Source organism: Lissotriton helveticus, chromosome 8 (genome assembly GCF_964261635.1).
Source record: "Lissotriton helveticus chromosome 8, aLisHel1.1, whole genome shotgun sequence".
In the NCBI taxonomy this organism is placed as follows: domain Eukaryota; kingdom Metazoa; phylum Chordata; class Amphibia; order Caudata; family Salamandridae; genus Lissotriton; species Lissotriton helveticus.
Genome location: NC_136069.1, coordinates 1156811816 through 1156829198, shown reverse-complemented (window position 1 = coordinate 1156829198; position 17383 = coordinate 1156811816). Strand labels below are relative to the sequence as shown.

General features: G+C 38.4%; 1 protein-coding gene across 1 annotated transcript in view; it reads right to left on the bottom strand.

The window, feature by feature from the left end:
* Positions 1 to 17383, bottom strand: part of TMEM255B (transmembrane protein 255B) — a 788288-nt gene that overhangs the window by 294516 nt on the left and 476389 nt on the right. Inside the window, exon 5 of the mRNA XM_078658950.1 lies at positions 15551 to 15631. Within this exon, the coding sequence (XP_078515076.1) occupies positions 15551 to 15631 (81 nt within the window). The remainder of the gene's footprint in view (positions 1 to 15550; positions 15632 to 17383) is intronic.

Here is a 17383-nt window from a genome sequence, read left to right as displayed (position 1 = left end):
TAGGTTTGATGTACCATTTTGCCAAGTTTGGTGTAATTCCGTTCAGCCATTCAGGCTGTAGACGTATGTAAATGTCCTATGGAAAATTGCATGGGGAAAACACATTTGAAAGTGTTGAAATTTAGAACCAATTAAAATGTTACTTTGGTTTTGTATTTGTGTGTGATGAAAGTTAATTGGTTATGTATATATGTCAAATGAGAGGAAACCACAGCCATTTTGTGATACTACTGTCTGAGGTACATTTGTGAGGAATTTTTGGTGGTGAATTTCTGGTGTTTGATTTACACAGTACTAACACTTCTGCTACTTTTAAAAAGGTGAGTTGTTAATTTGTAAGGGGAACTATGTTGTACACTTGAAGATAATTTGAAAAATGTTTTCTGTTATTTATTTGCAGTCCTTCTGTTATACTAAATACTTGATAAAGTTAGTTTTATATTATGTATTACTACAAACGATAAATGAAAGTGATTATTTTTTTCTGCAATTTACAGCAAGCAATTTCAAAATAAAATGGCTCACAATGAAGAGACCGTGGCAATTTCTTTTGAATCGTCCACTACATTGATTGAAATTGACAGCACCAATAATGAAATATTGTCACAAGGAGGACATGACTTGTATGATTCCATTAGATTGATTGAAATGGACAGCACCAAGAATGAAATATTGTCACAAGGAGATGACTTGAATGATTCCACTACATTGATTGAAATTGAGAGCACCAATAATGAAATATTGTCACAAGGAGGAGATGGCTTGTATGATTCCATTAGATTGATTGAAATGGACAGCACCAATAATGAAATATTGTCACAAGGAGGAGATGACTTGAATGATTCCACTACATTGATTGAAATTGAGAGCACCAATAATGAAATATTGTCACAAGGAGGAGATGACTTGAATGATTCCACTACATTGATTGAAATTGACAGCACCAATAATGAAATATTGTCACAAGGAGGACATGACTTGTATGATTCCATTAGATTGATTGAAATGGACAGCACCAAGAATGAAATATTGTCACAAGGAGATGACTTGAATGATTCCACTACATTGATTGAAATTGAGAGCACCAATAATGAAATATTGTCACAAGGAGGAGATGGCTTGTATGATTCCATTAGATTGATTGAAATGGACAGCACCAATAATGAAATATTGTCACAAGGAGGAGATGACTTGAATGATTCCACTACATTGATTGAAATTGAGAGCACCAATAATGAAATATTGTCACAAGGAGGAGATGACTTGAATGATTCCACTACATTGATTGAAATTGACAGCACCAATAATGAAATATTGTCACAAGGAGGAGATGACTTGAATGATTTTTTTGATCAATCTCTTGATGGCGAATTTATCGAGTGTTTGGAGACCATAGAGTTACAAGAATCATCATTGGAGACTTTTAATGAGGACATTGCTGATGAGGACATGTTACTAGTTCTTTCAAATTTAGAAAATTCTGAAGAATAAATTTATATTTAGAAATCAAAAATTGTTTGAGACATTATTCATTTTTATTTTTAATTTATGAGGTTGTAGCGAAGTGATTGTAGTATAAAATGAGACTTATAGTATAGAGTGCAACATTTTTATGTTACATGGTAAGTTTACTCATATTTACTTCCCTTCTGCCACTATATTATCTCCAATGTGTATTTGACATGTCTTCTTCATCTCCGGCCTCCTTTCTCTCACTGTGTGTCTCCGATGCATCTTATCGCTGGTATTTTGTGTAATTACAGAAGAGAGTAAAATAAAATAGTTCGGAACGTGAAAAGGGGGCAAAGTAGAGTACTCCTCACCCCCTAGGCCTTTTTAGGCGGTCCCAAAAGGATCAGTTTCTGCTTTCCTGAGAGATTATGGTATGAGTTCCATATACCACAATAACTTGCATTACAACATGCAAGATATCTATCTCCTATTACCAACTTTTGGAGATATTCGCGCTAAGCGCGAATATCTCCAAAAAGTAACACCTGCCCTGAGCAGTTCTTAGCCATGTTATCCAATGGGAGGTGGATAACATGGCTAAGAGCATTAGCTCGGTAATGCATGAATATCGCTGAGTTTTTAGCGATATTCATGCATTACGGCCGTTTATTATCGCATTTGCGATAAACCTTGATAATAGTAAGGTTTATCTTCGATAATTTCTGACGATGCTTAGTGGTAAAAAATTGGTTGGTAAGCATCGTTAGCGATAAATATCGCTTAACTTTGGTAATATGCCCCAACGTCTGTTAACGTTCCATTCGAAGGAAATGAGGAAGTGTTGAAAAACATTGTCTGCGCCATCTTGCCTTTTTTGAAATGCCACACTTTTGTCGTGCACGGCAGCCATTTTAGGTGTCTTGACCAGACCCACTCTCTGCACGCTGTCGATTCGTAGCATGGCTCCTCACCCACGCAAGCATCTTCCCTAGGCACTGGTCACCACCGCTCTCTGTCTTATGCATGGGCAATAAACCTCCCCCCATCTGCGCTGCTCTTCCCTGAGAATCACACTCTGTGCCCGCCCGACACCTCCCTTTCGCCCTATTCACTACCGCACCCTCTGACACTCCTCTTTCTCTGTGTCCGATTGTCCAGGCTATCAGCTAGCCCTGTAGATGTAGTTTATGGCCCCAGCTGTAAAGAATCACCCCTCTTCAAAGGAGTTATAGTAGATCAAGGCCCACACTCGATGAGATCCGTCACACCACACGTGTTCCTACTATCTGAAAACCATCCGGTATTGTGATTGGGGAGGGGACCGAGCCTGAAGCGGAAGATTCCAAGAATGACTCTTTGTACATCAAACTTTTTACAATTATGTGTCACATTAAAAATATATAGCACTCCAACAAAGTAGTAGGTATATAAAACTTTAATAACATATAAATATATACAACAAAACAAAAACAGTAAAAACATTTAAACAACGAAGAGACCGTGGCAATTTCTTTTTAATTATCCAATAGATTTATTGAAATTGACAGCACCAATAATGAAATATTCTTGTCAGTAGAGGTCTGTTGTGCGAATAGTTCCAAGGCAGCAGAACGCGCTGAAATCTAGATGGCACGAAAGTGATGTCTAGTAAGTTGCCGCCCAGCAAATAACGGCGTGGGGCGCCGCGGGGGTGAGTGAGTCCAGTAGGCACCACAGCTATTCTTACCGGCATTGCAGAATTACTGCTGGGGACAATGCCTGTGCTGTAGCAGGGTCACAGCAGAAACAAAAAGGATTCTGTTGAAGATGTTGTTGGTTTTCAATTTGAAAACAGTTCTGGTGTCAACTGCTATGCTAATGTAGTGGTTAATGTTTTGTTTTCTCTAGAAAATGAAAAAGAGGGGGAGGCAGTCCAAAGTTCCGTTAAAAGGGCAAAGGAAAGGATCGGTGGTTTGAACTATCAGTCAAAAAGGGGAGGGGGTGCAATAATTTTTCCTACCGGGTCACACTGTGCTTTCACCGGAAGTGAGGTCTGCAGGATTCTAGTAATTCAAGGTGAGGCTGGCGCCAGCATGGGAGCGCCGACGTCCCGCGGATACAGTTTCGTCACTCCACGGGCGATCATGGCAGTCATTCCCCATCGGGGGTCGGAGACTCCCGCGGCTCCTCTAGAATCTTCAAGGTCGTGGAGGACTACGGTGGTGGAGTCAACCAGTGACCGGGCCATTTCTTTATGCTGGGCCCGCTCTTGCCAGGTCGACCGCCATTTTGAGAGTTCGGTAGCTACCGGCGATCGCGGGGTCACATGAGCGGACGGGCTCCACCCTGCCGGGCGAGACGTTGCAGCATGGCCACAGTGGAAGAACCGTTATCTAGGTCGTTCCGAAACTGTGCAGCACTGTAGTTGTTAGGATGCCACCGCCTGGAGCGCTGAGGGTGCAGCTGGGAAGTCTCCACCTGGGGAGGCGGGAGAGGCCTGTTCGCACCGTCTCTCCCTCCCAGTGCACCCCACGGCGTCTCGCTTGAGATTTGTTATGGCCGGACCAGGCGATGAGGACGAGGGGGGGGTCGGAGGCATGTGCAAGACATCCCCCCCCAGTGTTGTCGCAGCCATTATAAAAGAAAGAAGTGTCCCGTCCGTCTTCGGGCCGGGCTTCCGGTGGATGTCGGCCGGACGCCCCTGGCTCTGGCCCCATGAACGGGTTTCTTGGTTTATCGGCTGCAGCCGGATCCCGTCGGCCTCGTCCCCCCGACCGTTGGTGGCCGGACCGAAAGACATGTGGCGGGACTACCTGAATCTCTCAAGGGCCACCGCGGCCGGACTGGGAGAGAGAGGGGAGGGTCGAGGAGACATTCCCGTCCCCTGCAACTGTTCAGCGTTGTAAAGGCAATCCCCTGGCCGGGTCCCGCTGGCCTCGGCCTCTCCTTCGGCTACACCCTACGTTAGGATCTCCTGGCCGAGGCGTGGCAGCAGGACCTGCCTTATATGGGCTGCTCCCGGCTGGGCGTAGCCGGAACCCTGCCCCACCTTGGAAGTTTCCAGAGTGGGGGTGGATGTTCTACTGACTTGCATTTTCCCTAGTCTATCGATTTTTTGGGCGTGGCAGGCGGTGGGACAGCGAGGGGTGATTTGGTTTCTCTTACTGTTTTTCTGGTCTCTCACCACTGGCATATTTTAACGTTTTCTTGTTTCTAGGACATTAATAGGTTTTATCATTATGTTATGTTATCGTTTCTTAGTTCGTTGTTTAATAAAAGTTCATGTTCATCAGTGGCCTACTGATTTTCGTTTTCCTATTCTTTTCTTTCCAGGTTGTTTCATGGTAAAGTTTCTGTTAACAGGATACAGTGATCACTTCGTTATTATTGCATATGTCCTTTTCACTAGGGGTGCTCTCTGGTCGGGCCAGATGACGTATCTCTAGTAAATGGTCCGGGTGAAAAAGGTGCATCAATCAGTGGGGAGTAGATAGGCATGACAGATTACAACGGGGGAGAACGGTCCGCATTACGTACCCTTTCACTACTTGCAAAGATTTTCCTACGTTTATTTGCAAACAGGGAATACCTCCAAAAAGAACTAATTCCCAAACAGTCAATGTTCGGACAATCAATCAATGAATGAGGAATGAAATAGGTACGACGTGTTAAAGGCTTGCGTTACCTACCCTTCACTATCTGCAAAGGGAGATAGAATATTCCTATTCTTCCTCGTTTGCAGGTAGAGAAGATCCTTAAGAGAATTAACTTCGAACAATTCAATGCTCGATTGAAACAATCAACAAGGGGTACTGTGAACACAAATGAACGCCGCTTATATACATACGCATTGCTATTTTCAACAGGTTGTTCCTAATGTTTCTATTTTAGCGAGGTCAAAAGAGATCCCATTAGTGGCCTACTGATTTTGCTCGATTCCTTTTGTTTTTTTACACGATTTTTCGCTATCTGCAAAGACTAAACAGAGTATTGCGACTCTGTGCTTGTTTGTAAATAGAGAATGAACCAAAGAGAACAATCAATCAAATGGAGAGAGAAGCAGGCACGACGGATTACAAAGGGGGCAAAGGGCTGCGTTAACTACCCTTCACTATCTGCAAAGAGAGAGTACTCCTAATAGAAATGAGGGGTGGGGGGCAGCAATCAAAGCAGATCAGTGTGCATAAACACGAAAATGTTTTTACTTACCACGTACTTGACATTCGACAGCTTATGATATTTGCTATTAAAAAACCATTGAAATTCACTGAAAAAACCATAGGTTATAGACCATATATAGTTAGGAATTAGCATTTACAAAACCTTGAAAATTCACTGAAAAAACCATAGGTTATAGACCATATATAGTTAGGAATTAGCATTTACAAAACCTTGAAAATTCACTGAAAAAACCATAGGTTATAGACCATATATAGTTAGGAATTAGCATTTAAAAAACCTTATTTTACTCACACAAAACCATTGAAATTCCATATATAGTTAGTTGCACTAACTATATATCGCGCACCCGCAATCCACTGCTGATGATGTCACATATTACATCATTCATGACATGGTCAGTGACATCACTGATGACATCACTGATGACATCTCAAATGACATCACTGATGACATCACTGATGACATCTCATTTGACATCAATGACCACATCACTGATGATATCATTCATGTGACAATACAATGCATCTCCTCACACTTTAATATAACCTCTGTTACACCCAGTGTTAAATACAGAGTATAATTTTTGAAACCATTGACACACCAATACTAGTTACTACATACGCACTCAGTGATTCCTATGTTTACACACACATTCACTCATTTACCCATACAATCATTCATACATACAATCACTCATCTTTACAACACTATCATATGCACTCATACACCTATACAGACTCTCACACTCTGTCACTCATCCATGGAGTTACTCACACACCTAGTCAGTCCTGTAAAGAATCAATCACACTTTCATTTTCTAATCTATACAGTTAAACATAGAGCACCTTACATTTGAAACATATACTAACACATAATTACTCTCTTATACAATCATTGATACAAGTACACATTGATCTGCACAGAGTCACACACCTCCCAGCCAGCCACACACACACTCAGTCTCCCATACAAATACTTGGGCAATCAATCAATAACCCATATAGTTACTCATATAGCTACTGATCAACACATGCAGCAGTTTACAGAACAACAGACATAATGATGCACAAATTAAGACAGTTTAGTCACTAACCCATGCACTCAGTGAGACACATTTAATCACTCACTCATACAGTCAGTCACGCACCTACTAAATCCTTCATCCAGACACTTCTACATCTACTCATTCTTCAATATGTAAAACATATTTAAACTTTACAGAAACACACAGTCACTGGATGATGTCATCAGTGATGTCATTTGAGATGTCATCAGTGATGTCATCAGTGATGTCACTGACCATGTCATGAATGATGTAATATGTGACATCATCAGCAGTGGATTGCGGGTGCGCGATATATAGTTAGTGCAACTAACTATATATGGAATTTCAATGGTTTTGTGTGAGTAAAATAAGGTTTTTTAAATGCTAATTCCTAACTATATATGGTCTATAACCTATGGTTTTTTCAGTGAATTTTCAAGGTTTTGTAAATGCTAATTCCTAACTATATATGGTCTATAACCTATGGTTTTTTCAGTGAATTTTCAAGGTTTTGTAAATGCTAATTCCTAACTATATATGGTCTATAACCTATGGTTTTTTCAGTGAATATATATATATATATATATATATATATATATATATTTTTTTTTATTTATTCACCCCAAAAAAATTTGTAACCGTGATCAAGCAGCGGATGCTGTGAAACGCGTTGGTGAAGCTGTTGCTGTAAAGGCAACAAAAATTAAACCTGCATAATTATATTTCTGGTGGAGTGCGAGTATTTTTTTGGTGAATAATTGAAATTGCAGGGAAAGCCCGTCCCTGGAACTTGCACCGGCTGTCTAAAAGTGTGCCCTTGGTAACGGAGCATTTTGGTGACTAAAAAAAAAAAAATATATATATATATATATATATATATATATATATATTAGATCCACAGGTTGCTTTAAAAAGCATACAAGACGCACTCAGGAAATTGCAGAAAAGCGGATTTATTTATCCAGCAACACGCTACGCGTTTCGACAACTGATTGTCTTGATCACACGTGAAAACCCCCTGGTGGTGACAATGAGTTATACATTTCGATCATGTAAACACAGACAAAGGACATACAAGCAGTATACATATTCGATTTGCTTGCAAGACTTTTCTGGTACATGGCTAGACATGTCATTTGACGAGTCCATGTTTTGATTATTGTTCCAGACCGCCATAACCAATGTACCTAGTGAATCTGGCTTATGTTCACATCCACGACTGAACAGCTGTTTCAGTTGGAAGGGCACTAGTCCTCATTCTTCTTTAAAATGTTGCATGGCAATATTTTGCATGGTAATATGAACTTGTTTTGCAGGTACTGTCCTACTACGAGATGCATTAGTAATAATTACTTGTATTTTTCATTTGAGATATTTTCAAAGTCTAAGAGGGCACTTGTCCTCAGATGTCTAATTTGCTGAATTTTGTTGCAGTAACTTGTGCTGCATTAATTCCTTGTTCTCAGGCACTGTCCGAGTATGAGATACTATGGTTACTTTTCACCAGTTCAATATGGCGGTCGTTTTACTATATTACTTTAGTGGAACTGCTTGTATGTCCTTTGTCTGTGTTTACATGATCGAAATGTATAACTCATTGTCACCACCAGGGGGTTTTCACGTGTGATCAAGACAATCAGTTGTCGAAACGCGTAGCGTGTTGCTGGATAAATAAATCCGCTTTTCTGCAATTTCCTGAGTGCGTCTTGTATGCTTTTTAAAGCAACCTGTGGATCTAATTGGATTTTCGGCTTGTGGTTCGCCGAACTTGGACGCCACCTGACTTGGGAGTAAAGATCCCGGTAGAACCCTTTTGTGCCTATATATATATATATATATATATATATATATATATATATATATATATATATATATATATATGTATATATATATATATGTGTGTGTGTATATACCCATATACCAATATAAAATGTATGAAAATATTCTATTTTTAATTGAAAACATTAAACTATTTAAAAATATTTAAACTTACATTTCCCACTCCAGTCAATGCAACAGTAGAGAAAGTGGTGGATAGTGGAGGTGTACAAATTACTATTCCCACTCCAGTGAGTGCAACAGTAGGGAAAGTGTTGGATAGTGGAGCGATAAAATTTACTATTCCCACACCAGTGAGTGCAACAGTAGAGAAAGTTTTGGATAGTGGAAGGGTAAAAATTACTATTCCCAATCCAGTTAGCGCAACAATACAGAAAGTGTTGGATAGGAGAGAGGTAAAAATTACTATTCCCACTCCAGTGAGTGTAACAGAACAGTAGGGAAAGTGTTGGATAGTGTAGGGGTAAAAAATACTATCCCCACTCCAATGAGTGCAATAGTATGGAAAGTGTTGGATAGCTGAGGGGTAACATTTACTATTTCCACTCCATTGAGTTCAGCAATAGGGAACGTGCTGGATATGTAAGGGGTAAAAATTACTATTCACACTCTAGTGAGTGCAACAGTAGGGAAAGTGTTGGATAACGGAAGGGTAAAATATATTATTCCCACTTCAGGTAGTGCAACAGTAGAGCATGTCTTAGATAGCGGAGTGGTAAAAACGACTATTCCCACTCTAATGAGTGCAACAGTAGGGAAAGTGTTCGATAGCGGAGGGGTAACAATTACTATTCCCACTCCTGTCAGTGCAACAGCTGAGAAAGTGTTGGATATCGGAGAGGTAAAAATTACTATTCCCACTCCAGTGTGTGCAACAGTAGGTAAAGTGTTGGATAGTAGAGAGGTAAAAATGACTATTCCCACTCCAGTGAGTGTAACAGTTTCGAAAGTGTTGGATGGCGGAGGGATAAAATTAACTATTCCCACACCAGTGAGTGCAACAGTATGGAACGTTTTTGATAGTTGAGGGTTAAAAATTACTATTCCCACTCCAGTTAGTGCAACAGTAGGGAAAGTGTTAGATAGTGGAGGGATTAAAATTACTATTCCCACTACAGTCAGTGCAACAGTAGGGAAAGTGTTGGAAAGCAGAGAAGTAAAAAATACTATTCCCACTCCAGTGAGTGTAACAGTAGGGAAAGTATTGGATAGCGGAAGGTAAAAATTACTATCCCCACTCCAATGAGTGCAACAGTAGGGAAAGTGTTGGATAGCGGAGGGGTAGAATTTACTATTTCCACTCCATTCAGTGCAGCAGTAGGGAAAGTGTTAGATACATAAGGGGTAGAAATTACTATTTCCACTCCAGTGAGTGCAACAGTAGGGAAAATGTTGGATAACGGAGGGGTAAAAGATACTATTCCCACCCTAGTCAGTGCAACAGTAGAAAAAGTGTTGGATAGCGGAGCGGTAATAATTACTATTCTCACTCCAGTGAGTGTAATAGTAGGGAAAACGTTGGATTGCAAAGGATAAATCAGTCAATTAAAAATTAAAAACAAACAAAATGTCAATAACAACAAAAAAATTAAAAAACAAAACAAATAACAAAATATAAATATGTTAAAAATTAAAATACAAATACATTTAATATGATAATAAAAAAGAATTTATTATAATGTTAAATACATATCACAAATACCTACAGATATTATATTAAATAAAAAACAAAAATATTTTTCAAACAAACACATTTTTTTTGTTAGAAATTATTTAAAAATAAAAAACATTATTACATACATGTATTTTATTTACATCTTCCCCTATAACACCATACAATTCACAACCCACATCTAAATTAAAAATAAAATTTACTTCCATAATTATCATTAATTATCAAGTAAATAAATATTATTGATTAGAAAACAAATTAAAACACATAACAATGAATTACCTTTCCACCCTTTAGCCCTATAAATACCACAACCCACACCTGAAATGAATTACACAATTACCATATTTAATTTTCAATTAATGAAATAACATATATTAACAACAAATTATTAATTATTTTAAAAAATTACTTCCAACCCAACCCTTTACCACAATAAACCCCACAACTAAAAATAATTACACAATTTCCATATTCAATTTTCAAATAAATAATTACTAATAATTAACAAATAATTATTAATTAATTAATAATACATTACTTCCCACCCTGTACCCCCATAAACCCCACAACCCGCACCTAAAAATTCATATTTAATTTTCAATTAATTAATAATTAACAACTAATTATTAATTAATTCAAATAAATTACTTTCCACCCTTTACCCCCATTAACCCCACAACCCGCACCTAAAAATTCATATTTAATTTTCAATTAATTAATTAATAATTAACAACTAATTATTAATTAATTAAAATAAATTACTTCCCACCCTTTACCCCTATAAACCCCACAACCCGCACCTAAAGTTAATTAAACAATTTTCATATGTAATTTTCAATTAATTAATTTATATTAATTAACAACTAATTATTAAATAACTACAACTAAATCAATTAAATAAATATTAATAAATAAAAAATAATCATTAATTTATTATAATTAAATATATTACCACCCTATTCCCCTATAAACCCACAACCCGCTATAGAACTAAAAAAACGCAAAAGGTAATTAAAATAAAATTGATAAATACAAAAAATTTAACACATATTAAAAACATAAACAATACTTATACAAAAAAAATACATCACATACATTTAAAATTTAAAGTAAAATACATAACACTAATTTAAAAAGCTATATTTTAAACAACTATATTGTTGCAAACGATATTAATGACTTCTAGTTTTTTTAAGCAATATTTCTTACCTTAAATATCACAATATTTACAAATCAATATTTGTGTAAGTCGACATTTCCAACTCGATTTTCAGTCTGCATACCCAAAAGATTTAATGTCTTTGAGCATACACAAACTTTGGGCCCGGGATAAAATATACTTTCTGAGTGTACCTTTAAGCCACAATCCTATATTGGAGGCCATAAACAAATTGAAGACAAACCAGCGATTACGCAATATAGGGCTAGAGACATTGGGGGACTTATGACTTCTAGAACAATTTACAATTAAAGGAGGCAGATCTCCAGTAGAAACATTTCTCTACTTCTACCTGTAGTATATGTTGCAGGGTCATTTCACACAAGTTCCACATAAGCCAGCAGCGCTGTCTGCACTGGGACTGATCGTAATAACCTCAGTGTCTCTGCACGGGCTAGTGACCAGACTCTATAACTTAATTTCACAAGTACGAGGTGTACTTGAAAGGAAAGTAAGAGACAAATGGAAGACAGATGTATCGATCGCTCGGATGCCACATGGCAATATTGCGGCATGCAAAGGACGAGAATTTCACTGAATAGCAAGCATCCACTATTGCATTTCATAGGGCTTTATTGCACTTATTACACCCCAATGAGGTTGAATGCAATTGTTTTGGAGGTGAACCCCTAATGTTTTAGGTGTAGATTTCCCTCGGCAAACTTCATTCAGTTAGCATGGGAATGTCCTTGCATAGTGCTCTTTTGGTCACAGGTTTTTGAGAAGTTCCATCAAGGGAGTAGAAGAACAAAATACCCCCTTCTTCGACCCTTATATAGCAATAAATGAACGAGTAATGTGAGCAATCCCACCCCTTCACATGTCATGGAAATTGTACCCCGTGGAAATTTGCAGAAAACTATCCAAAATGATGAACATTATAAAATAATTTTAACGTCATTTGGCCAAAAACGACACATTTATCTGTATTGACCTATTTTCTCATTCATTCTTTCCATCCTCTTTCTTTTTATGCCTACTTTCCTTCTTTCCATTATATCTCTTTTGCTTTTATGTGTATTTCATTTTTTCTTTTCACCTTTCTTTCCTTCTGCTCATTCTTCTCTCATTCCATCAGTCTTTTTTTCTAGATTTCTGTGCTTCTTTCTATCAGTTTATTGTTATGTTGGTCCTGGCATTTTTTCATACTGCCTTTTCTCGCTGTATTCCTTTAAATAGTTAATGCTTTCTTTCTCTTCTTTGCTTCAAACGCCCATTCTTTCATCGCACATTTCTTTTTGTTCTTTCATTATATTTTTCTGATTTCCTTCTTTTTCAGTTTCTTTTTTCTTTCCTTGATCTTTACTTTTCTTCTTTCGAACCTTCAGTCTTTCTTTTGCTCTTTTACACCTTTTTTCCTTATTTCCTGTGTTCATTTGTGCCTTCTTTTCTTCATGCTTCCTTTTTTGCCTCTATTATTTGCATTTCATTTGCTTTCCTATGAGCTGTCATACTCCATTGTACTCTAACTTTTTCTTTGCAATTGTAATAATTTGTCATTCTTTATGTCACTGTTATAGGCTGCTGTTAGGTTTTATGTGGTCCCCACCCCACAGCTGTCTTATCACACATTATTCTTGGGTAATTTATTCGTTTTAACTTCTGACCTGCGAGTCAAAATTGAATGTTAAGAAGAACCATAAAACAATGTAATCTCCTCCAGTGGCAACTCTGCTTAAGCTGGCATAGAAGGTGGTCCTACACTTTTGAGCTCCATACTATGACCACTGTCAACCTCAAGTCACTCCCCTGGTGACACACATGGGGTATGATACAGAGATGCTGAAGTTGGTAAGATATTTGTTGGAACAGAATGGTGAGTGGTTAGGGCAGGGGTCCTTTAGTAATCACAGACTGGTTGAAAGATCTATTATTCTGCAACAATGTTGTGGACACATATACTGAAACTCTGCCACACGCCTCCTTTCCAAAGGACATATTGGTTCCCGCAACAATGCCCCTCTGATACTAGTATCACTAGCTCGGCTACTCAGGCCAAAGACAGGGCTCCAGATGCTACCTGATGTTACCTGATGGTGATTTGGGATGTGTTAAGCCAGAGGTCTTTAATCTGTGGGGCGCGGCCGCCAGGGGGTCCCTGGAGTCTTGGGAAGGGGGTCGCCCATTTCAAGGCCTAACTTCTGCCTGGAAAACAAAAAGTGGTCTTCGTTTTGGAAAAAACAACGCAATCTTAAAATGCTTCAGCTGAAGTTAATTGATTGTCATGTGCAAAACTAAGATGCCCAGCAGACAGGTAAAACAATCCTTCAACTAAGCCTTCATGCCAGAGTGCTTGCTTGCCTGAATGAAATGCAAATGTAGCCTAGGAGTTAATCAGCAAATGTAATGGATGCTTGGGAGTGGTTCTGGCTTTAATTGCTCGAATCACTTCAAGCATTGTGATGGCAAAGAAGTGTTTTTTTGTGTGGTGGTTAGCAACTGGGCTGTGACGTGTGTGTGTTTTTAATGATAACTGTTTTTACACAGCGCTTAGTACCCCTGAAAAGGTGTTGAAGGGACAGTTAGGCAAAACAAAATATGCATTACTTATGGTCTGATATTACACAAATCTACATTTTGGAAGCTCAATTTTATCCTACAACTCTTTGCACATTTTGTAACAGTCTATCTTGTGATGTGTGTAATGCAAGTATAAAATAATGACTTACATTCACAGTGCTTTCTGTCACAGGCTGTGACCTCATAGCACTAAAAAATACACAAGTCACTATTTTCCACTGCACCCACCAATTTTAATTCTGTGGCTCTCTGGTAATAGAGGTTTTATAAATTACTATATCGTGCATTTCCCACAGAGTAGCAACTTTAAAAAATGTCTTTTTCATTTAAGCTACCCATTATTTTATATGTAGCTACCTCATGATGAAAGACATAGAAACAAACAAAATATTTTGGGGCTTATTTATGAGATGCTTGCGCCACTGAAGCGTCAGTATTTTTTAAGCTTCTGCAGCACAAGCATCTCAATAATATCTATGAAGCGAGGCAAAGTCACCCTCATGGCTTTGCATGGCCTCATAGATATGGAGTAAGACAAAACAGTGCAAGCGGCTGCGTTGCCTTACTCCTATATCAAGTAGGTGTTCCATAGGCGTTCTCACACAATGCCCATGGATTTTGACGCAGCCCCAGATTTACAAAACCATGTAAACCTGGGGCAGTGCCAAACCTTATACCTCCCCACAGCAGGCGTAACGAGGGGAAATGCTTTCCTTTCTCCTCGTTTTTCCTCTTTCTATGTGTGCTGCATTCTGCATTCTGCAGCACACATGGAAAGAGGAAAACCCCTCTCAGGATTGTTTTGTGCAGGAAGGTGCCCCTTCCTGTGCAAAAACCATCCGGCCTATGTTGGTGCTTGGCAGCAATTTGTGTGCTAACATAGGGAGAAAAGGACACGAATGCACCATATTTCATAAATAAGGTGCAGTCCTGCCCTTTCACATTGGTGTAGGGCAGTGCAGCAAGAAAACGTGCGGCGCTGCCCTACGCCAATGCCTCATAAATTAGGCCCTTTGCTTTTAGCCACACCTTTGGCCACGCCCCCAACCACTGACCTTTGGTTTGCTAAACACTGTTTAATTTATTTCCGCAATGTATAAATGATTTGCTGTGGGAATTGGGGGTGTTTATGGTTGTCGATAGTTGACAATGATAAGGAGGGCCAAGTTCTAGAAATTTTTGTCAGGACGGGGTCCTTATGCCTAAAAGTTTTTGACAGGCAAGTCTCGGCATCAAAAGTTTGAGGACCTCTGTGTTAAGCTGATGTGTGTTATACCTGCTTGCGGCTTGTCTTGAGAGAGATAGGCATGCTCCGTGTCTTTGTTACAGCAGTTGTCATCCAATAAAGTGTAACCACATGTGTTATTTACTATATAAGTATAATAAAATAACATACACAAAATTCTGAAAAGAAACAAAAAACTTCACAGGGCCACAATATTGTCCATTCCAATTATGTCATTTCCTGTCGTCGTGAGGTACTGCTGCACAAGCATCAACCCTGCTTCTGACGCCACAGTTAACAATTAATACTTGAAATGTTTGCCCCAAGCAAGGTGATATCATTGAAAACAAGAACAAATTCTGCCTGTTTCAACAAGAAAAACCAAGACAGTTGATTATTTAATGGCTGAAATACCTCAGTCTGGTAGTTATCATATATGAATCCTGTTCCACTTGAATAAAATTGACATCTTCCTGTATACAAAGGCCTTGGTTCCTAAAAGACAAACAATGCAGAAATCAGATTACTATTAGAAGATAATATTAAGTAAATTGACTAAAATTATTATTTATGGTGAGGAAGACTTAAAAAGCCATTTAGGATTTGGCAGAGTGGAGTCATCTGTACATCACTGGAGTTGCCACCATGCCAAACACGTGGTCACCTGCTTCATTTACAGCTAGGTGAAGCTCAGGGTTTTCACCAGCTGGATCCACCAGTGTAAACCCTTCATGCTGCTGCGGGTGGGTCACTAAACCCTAACTGACACTAGATTACCCTAAAAAGGCATGATGGCCCCAGGCAAGGAAATCGATCAATGGCCACCGAAATATGAAGTATGAGTATCAGTGCCATTGATTTTTGTCCACTGTAGGCTTAGTGATCTCTATAGTCAAGTAAAATGATCGCTTTGGGCTCTTTTTTGAAAACATACACCACAGTCACACTGCTTCCAATCATAAATCTTTCATCAGCACCAATTAGAAATCCAGAACGCAATATAGAAAAATCATGTAATTTTATTATCAGTATATCAAAAATTATGCACCTTTAAAAAAAATATTTTTTGTCCAATATATACTCAATACACAATTTTAAAAACACATATAAAAAAACTATTAATTTACAGACAAGGGAGAACTACAAAGTGCTGTCTAAGCCCCCAAAACCAACAACCTGATGCACTTTAAGGACACTTCAACTACATAGGGTTTAATACTAATGCATCACATTTGATGTGATCTCTACCAGACAAAAAGTGATCTCTGCATTGGGCAAGTAGTTCTGTGCCAGGGCAATGGACGCTAACGACTGTGCCTCCACTAATCCAGCAGACAGCAGGGCCACCCACTAGGGGACTATATGACCCTCCCAAAACCACTATGAAATGTTAATGCGCCTTTTCAAAATTACGTTGGTATCAGCATACATATCTCTTTTTTCTGAAAGACCCAAGTGAATCCAATATCTTTCTTTTTGCTACCCAAGAGCACTTTATCATCCATTGGAACAATTGGGTAATAAAAAATAAAGTACCCACTTTATGCTTTACCATATTGAGTTCTACAGCAAAACAAAACATTATATTTTCGATATGTAATTAAGACTACACTGTGAGCTTTAAGTTACTGAGGCTTTTTCATTTAACAACAATATTCCTGATCCAAACAATCTTCACCAAATGCGTTGGTATTCAAAATTCAGTCAAGGAAAAGTGGACATTTTTCTAAAGTTCTTGAGAGCTGATCAATAAATGGAAGATTTAGGGGTTTTGTTTGTGACAAGAAAATATAAGAGTTTATTTTCATTGTGTAGTTCATTTACCAGGGTTATGTGCGATGATAACAACCTGTCCCCCTCACTTTCTTCCACCCTTTAGCAAGAGGATTTAAATGAAGGAGCTTATTTGGTTTGACCTTTCAACAATAAAAACATGTGTCCCAGACTCAGGAGAACTTAAACAACATATATAAGGGAGGGATTATATGGTGGAGTGTTGAAACTCTTTGACTTTATATATATGTGTGGTTTGTACAATATAAAATGTAGGACAAATAAATTATTTAAAAGGTTATTTTGGTGGGAGGGGTTAAATATTTAACGTTGGTATATACTCCCTTGCACCCAAAAAATACAAACCTTTATCAGAACTCTGAAGAAACCCGTTCAACTTGTTAAAAACCTAGGTCATACCCCATTGGATATTAATAGGGCCAATGCAGCCACCGTACTCCTTCCGCCACCTTC